The 6,088-nt window shown below is 38.2% G+C and overlaps 1 protein-coding gene and 1 pseudogene across 1 annotated transcript; one reads left to right on the top strand and one right to left on the bottom strand.

Moving 5' to 3' along the window:
* The first annotated feature begins 3,331 nt into the window (after positions 1-3,331).
* On the top strand, positions 3,332-5,690 carry LOC105816610 (small nuclear ribonucleoprotein Sm D1-like). Its single transcript, XM_012652086.1, has 2 exons — positions 3,332-3,557; positions 5,495-5,690. The coding sequence occupies exons 1-2, from the start codon at positions 3,332-3,334 to the stop codon at positions 5,569-5,571; spliced, it is 303 nt and encodes a 100-aa protein (XP_012507540.1). The 3' UTR covers positions 5,572-5,690.
* LOC105816646 lies at positions 4,559-4,880 on the bottom strand (annotated as a pseudogene).
* Positions 5,691-6,088: the final 398 nt, after the last annotated feature.

Below are 6,088 nucleotides of genomic sequence, written 5' to 3' on the forward strand. Positions count from 1 at the left end.
TTCTTATGTGAGTCTCACCTTAAGTATCTGTGCTATAACCAAACTGAATTCCCCAGGTTATCCTGTTTTCCAGCTATGCCTTTGCTTGTACGTGTTCCCCTGCCTAGAATGTTGTTTCTTCTAAAATACATTTTAAGCTTTTTCTTTTATTAGAATTTTATGTTTCCTGTTAGATTGAAGTTAGAGGCTAGACTTTTCATTTCTGATTATCTTGGGTAAAAAATATATGGGAAAGGGAGGGGTGGTTCAGGGAACCATAATTTTACCTCACTAAGGCAATCATTGTTTTGTTGGTGTTTTATCATAGCTTCTTTTATTTCTTCTTGATTACCTGCAGGGGATTGGTTTCATTTTTGTTTGTTTTGGTTTTTTATAGACAGTCACTGTTAGCATAACATTTGGGGGTATTTTCTTAATGTTTAAATCTTTACTTTGATGATATTGTATATTTAATGTTTAAAGTCCACTGCTATTTTCTCATAGTAGGTATTACCAAAAATTGCGAAATTTCAAACGAATCGATGAGCAAAATGAAAAAAATAATGCTATCTTAGCGTATGTTCCCACTGTGAAATATTTAAATTAGAAATTCATAAAACAACTTTTTAACATGTAGATCTAGTATCTGTGTAAATGAAGAGAAATGTAAAGTATTAAACTGATTATTCATGGGTATGCTAGGACTTTGCAATACCAGTTGCTGTGGAAGGAAATCAGTACAGTATAAGGTCATGATACAGTCTGTGACTATATCTGAGGAAGTATAATTGCTGTCCTGTTAAAATTCCATAAACAGTGAATTAGTCTGCTCTCTCCAGAGCACTGTTAGATGTGTAGAAGAGCCAGAGTATTGTTCTTGACTTTTAGGAACTCAAAATCTAGTGATGGAAGACATAAACACAAAAAATGTAAGCCATGGTTTGCCTAACATATATAGTAAGCACTTACTAAATGGATCTCCCAGGGGAAAAGTTGGCAGTAAATTGAAGGAGCAAAATCTAGTGAAAATCCAATTCCTTCCTGTGGAAATAGAAAAACTGTTTCCTCTGCTCTCACAACACCACCATCAGCAATCAGCACAGAAGGCTTCTGTGACTGAACATGGAGGTAGTTCTCCCCACCACCAAGCAAGCCATCAGTTCTTTTTGGGACAGTTTCACTCCATCAATCCCGGTAGAGTGCAGTGGCGTCATTATAGCTCACTGCAACCTCAAACTCCTGGGCTCAAGTGATCCTCCTGCCTCAGCCTCCCAAGTAGCTGGGACTACAGGCCTGCACTACCACACCAGGCTAATTTTTTCCATTTTTAGTAGAGACGGGGTCTCTCAGTCTGGTCTCAAACGCCTGAGCTCAAACAATCTCCCACCTTGGCCTCCCAGAGTGCTAGGATTATAGGCATGGGCCACTGCGCCAGCCAGGCCATCAGTTCCATAATGAACACTAACTGGGTGTCTTCCAATTCAATTCTGACACTGTCCACCTGGAGTCAGCATCACATCCCACAGGTTAAGGACTCAGTCCCCAGGATTCACCCCTACCCCCACCCCCACACACAGCAGTAGCAATTCTGGGCCTCTTACCGCTGACTCACTGGCTTCAAGTTGAGGTTCCCACGACCCCCTCTTTGGGTTCAAAGAATTTACTAGAGTGGTTTATAGAACTCAGGGAAACATGTTTACTGGCTTATTATAAAGGATGTTACAAAAGATACAGATGTAAAGATACATAAGGCAAGGTATGTGGGAAAGAGTGAGGAGCTTCCATGCCCTCCCAGGGCACTGCCCTCCAGGAATCTCCATGTGTTCAGCTGTCCAGAAGCTCCCTGAACCCCATCATCTTTGGCATTTTATGAAGACTTCATTGGATAGGGATGATTGACAACCATGTAGAAATGTAATTGGACCAAAAGGGTATGATCTAATACTAATAGACTGGGGAAACCCAGCAAAGCCTATCTGTTCAGATTCTTCTTGGCTTCTCTGTGCAGCATTCCTTTCCCCAGGGTATGGGGTGGGACCCCTTCTGAATTTGAGGGTTTTATGACCCACAGTCAGAAAGGTGGGAGATCAGAGTCCTGCCTTGGGCTGGTGAAAAGCGAACAGGTAAAGGTCAGAGAGGGATTCTGTTTTCTGAGGCCTGAAGTGTCCCAACATAACAAAGACTGCGGGAGTTAGGAGCCTAGAACTGTGGATGAAAACCAATCAATGTAAATAGATATATAGATATCAGTATATATATATATCATAATATCACACCTCCCCACTGACAACCACTATTGTAAGTTTCTCACTTCTTGTGTGAATATGTATTACACAAATATGTGAATACATATTCTTTTAGTCTTCACAATGAGGGTAATCACACTACCATAGGGATATTGAGGATTAAATTAAAATGATTTAGCATTTATGTTCCTGGAACAGAGAAAGTTCATAAATCGTTTGCCCTCCCTGCGTGGATCAAGGTCCCCAAGGAGATGGAATGTTTCAGGAGCATATTAATTTTAGGAAAGAAGAACTCTTTCTCTAACTGGGAGGAAGGAGGAAAGGATTAGTAATATGGGAAAATTTGAGATGGATTTTGGGAAAGTTGAGAGAATTCATGTTTTCTGGCCTTAACTTTCAAATGAAAGAAATTAAGTAGGTCTTTAGTTATTCCATTTGTTTAGATATAATTTGGTAAAGGCCTCAATAATCAGGTTTTCCTACTATAATGCCTTATATTCATCCTGAAAACCTGTTTTGTATTTTGTAAAATCTCATACTAAAAATAATAGTGGGAAAAGCAGGTTGTGGCAGACCACTCAAAACCTGTGCAACTTTGAAATGAAAGTAGTAACAAAAACAGTAACAAAAATATAAAGCACAATTAAGAAGACATCTTTAAGTCCTTGTAATAAGGAAAAATACTGCAGTACATATAGGGGCTTTACTTTAAGAACAAAGGTGAGGAGGATAACTTGCTGGAATGGTGGGGGGTGTGAGGAAGTTACAGAGACAGTGGGAGAACCACACAATACACGCCTGCCAAACCTGAGATAGGAAGAGGATACAGGACAGTGTGTATAAAGCCTGTATACCAATCGTGGTTCCTCCATGGCTTGCTGCATTCACTTCTGTACGCATACCTAACTGTACATAACATTGGTGTATTAGGAAAAATCTGTAGGAAGGAAAGACTGCTGCTGGTTTATACTGACATATTCCCCCCATTTACTGGTTGTATATGTGCTAAATTGTGTCATGGATATTAATTCTGTAGAAAGACAGTATTCTTTTGTAAATAAAGTATTTACTGTGGCTTAATAGAGTAATTGGTCGCCTGCCTTATAATGCTAACAGTTGCCCAATTTTTTTCCCTTTTAGGTGTGGATGTCAGCATGAATACACATCTTAAGGCTGTGAAAATGACCCTGAAGAACAGAGAACCTGTACAGCTAGAAACACTGAGTATTCGAGGAAATAACATTCGATATTTTATTCTACCAGACAGTTTACCTCTGGATACACTACTTGTGGATGTTGAACCTAAGGTGAAATCTAAGAAAAGGGAAGCTGGTAAGTTTGAAAGATTAGAAACATTTTTGCAAATGGTATATTTATACCCTAATCCACTATTCAAAATATAAACATTTGAGAACAACACAGGTTGGTTTGTTTGAAATTTCCTGTAATTGCCATGAATACATATGGTATTTATTATAACTCCTGTTGTTATTAAAAAGACTGATGTCTGTCCTGTCCAAAGGATTGATTGTTTCCTATCCTATTGTGCACAGCCTTGTCATCCACTCTCCCCACTTTGGAGGATTTGGAGATGGACTCTTTATTCCTGATAGTCTGAAATTCCTTAATGACTTGGCATTGGATACCCCCCTTTTCCTCCCTCCATTTTGTAATAATTTCTTCCCTTTTGCTTGCTCTATTCTTCCTGGAATTCTTAATCATATGCCTTCTGCTTGTCTAATTCTTATCTTTTCTCTGATTTTTCTCTGTTTGCCTTTTTCTTCTGAGAAATTTTCTTGACCTTCCAATCTAGCACATACTTAGTTTTCAAGCCTCCTTGTTCTCTGATCGTTTTTTTCATAGAATTCTGTTCTTGTTTTATGGATATAATATTTTTTTCTTATCACTGGTAGGATCTTTTGCTGTTTGAAGTTTTATTCTATACTTGGCATTGTTTTCTATGGTTTCTCTTTTTATTTGATCTCTTTATTTGGTCTTTTACATTAAAGGCTATGCTTCAGTGCCATGTCAGGCTACTCTAATATTCATGGCCATCCAAAGATGACATAAGTTCATTTGGGTGTGATGTTCAACTAGAGTTAGGATGACCAGGTAACAGGGATATTAATTATGATTAGGTCAAATGACTTTTAAAGGAATGGATTTTGACAGAAAAAGACATGGGGCAGAATTACAGAATAGAAAGTAAATACAAATGTAAACTGTTTTGGTAATTATTTTATAACCACAACAAATTACTACAGAGAATGACCTGTATAAAACATAATAAAGGTTCAAAGATTCAGGTGTTCCCTTAGCAAGGCTGAAAATTTCAGTCTCTGATATTTGGAATTTGGGCTGCAGTCACAGGGTGTGTGCACAGTCCATGCTTTTGACCAGAAGAATTGCCACTTGGCCCAAGTAGAAGTAGATGAAGTGTTTGGTTTCACGTGTCACGTAACTATCAATGTTCCTCCCCATAATGCAGTGCCAGGTGAGATTGTACTTCTTGTCAAACTCCTAGATATGAGCTGCATTGTCCTTTTCTATGTTATATTAATGTTTCTCCAGTGCCTGAGCAGCACACTCCACTGAGTTCTGTTGCATCTCTTCTAATATGTCTGCACTTTTGATTGCGGCCTTTCAGTGACACATGGTTACCATGGAGAAGGGGCTGGTTGACTGCAAGGGTCTCCTGGGGGAGGTGCTAGCACACCTCAGGCTCATGAGAGCTGGGGTAGCTACCAACCTTGGCACATCTCCAAATGACTTTTAAGGTTCTAAAGACTTACGAGATTGTTATTTGGTGTAATGTATTTAAACTTTATTAGCTTTGAAGTAATTGCTTGGATTCTGTTCAGTAACCAAAAATATGGCACAAGGTGTTCATGTTCTATTCTATTGATAGATCTCTCCCATCTTGTGAGAGGTTCAAGTCACTTGTGATTCATTTTGTGGTGAATTTGAGACATGATAAAAAGAAAAAATATTTTAAAACTTGACAAATTTCTCACTAAATAAATTTAAATGAAACAAATACAGTAATAAAGAATCTCCCTAGGCCAACAGTTGTGGTTCTGCATAATAATGAGTTGGGGGCTGGGGGGAATCTGAGGTCTAAGATTTGAGGGAAGCTAGTCAAACTTTACTGAAGCTGCTAATGAAGAGCTGTAAAGCGGGGAAGGTGTATGTGTCAGTGCTGTTTGTGCTGGCTAGGTAACATTAGTGCAGAAGAGAATTTAACTTGCTTTATTTTTCTCTTCCCTCAGTTGCAGGAAGAGGCCGAGGTCGAGGCAGAGGAAGAGGACGTGGCCGTGGCAGAGGAAGAGGGGGTCCTAGGCGATAATGTCTGTCAAGATTATTGTTTCAAAGTGATAAGTGAATGGGATATTTTTTGTACAGGTTTTGTTTGTTTATGTCAATTTTTAATAAACATAAATGTGGGACAGAGTTGTCTTTTGAGTATTTCAAAGTTTTCGTAGTTTCCTGTATATTCATGAAGTTAACCACAGTGAGAGCTAAGAATTTCTGCTAGATCTAAGAACATCATTCTTAGATGATCAGGGTTTAATTTTTTGAACTAAAGTTGTTTTTACAAATATATATAGAATATATACCCTTTAACTTGTCATACACTGAGTATTCATTTTTATTGCTTTACTCTGACTTTACTCTGAAACTTACCTACAGGTAAAGTAAGAAGTTCTTGGTATTTCAGAAACTAAAATGCTTTTGGAATGGCATCTAAAATTGATTCTCCTTTTCTGCATTTTACTCTCTGGAGACTTAGGTACTTGGTAAAAGATGATAGTCATCTTCTAAATCAGGGGTCATTGTTTTGGGGTTTCTTTTTTTTTTTTTTT

The sequence above is a fragment of the Propithecus coquereli genome, unplaced genomic scaffold (genome assembly GCF_000956105.1).
Source record: "Propithecus coquereli isolate 6110/MARCELLA unplaced genomic scaffold, Pcoq_1.0 Scaffold38, whole genome shotgun sequence".
Taxonomy (NCBI): domain Eukaryota; kingdom Metazoa; phylum Chordata; class Mammalia; order Primates; family Indriidae; genus Propithecus; species Propithecus coquereli.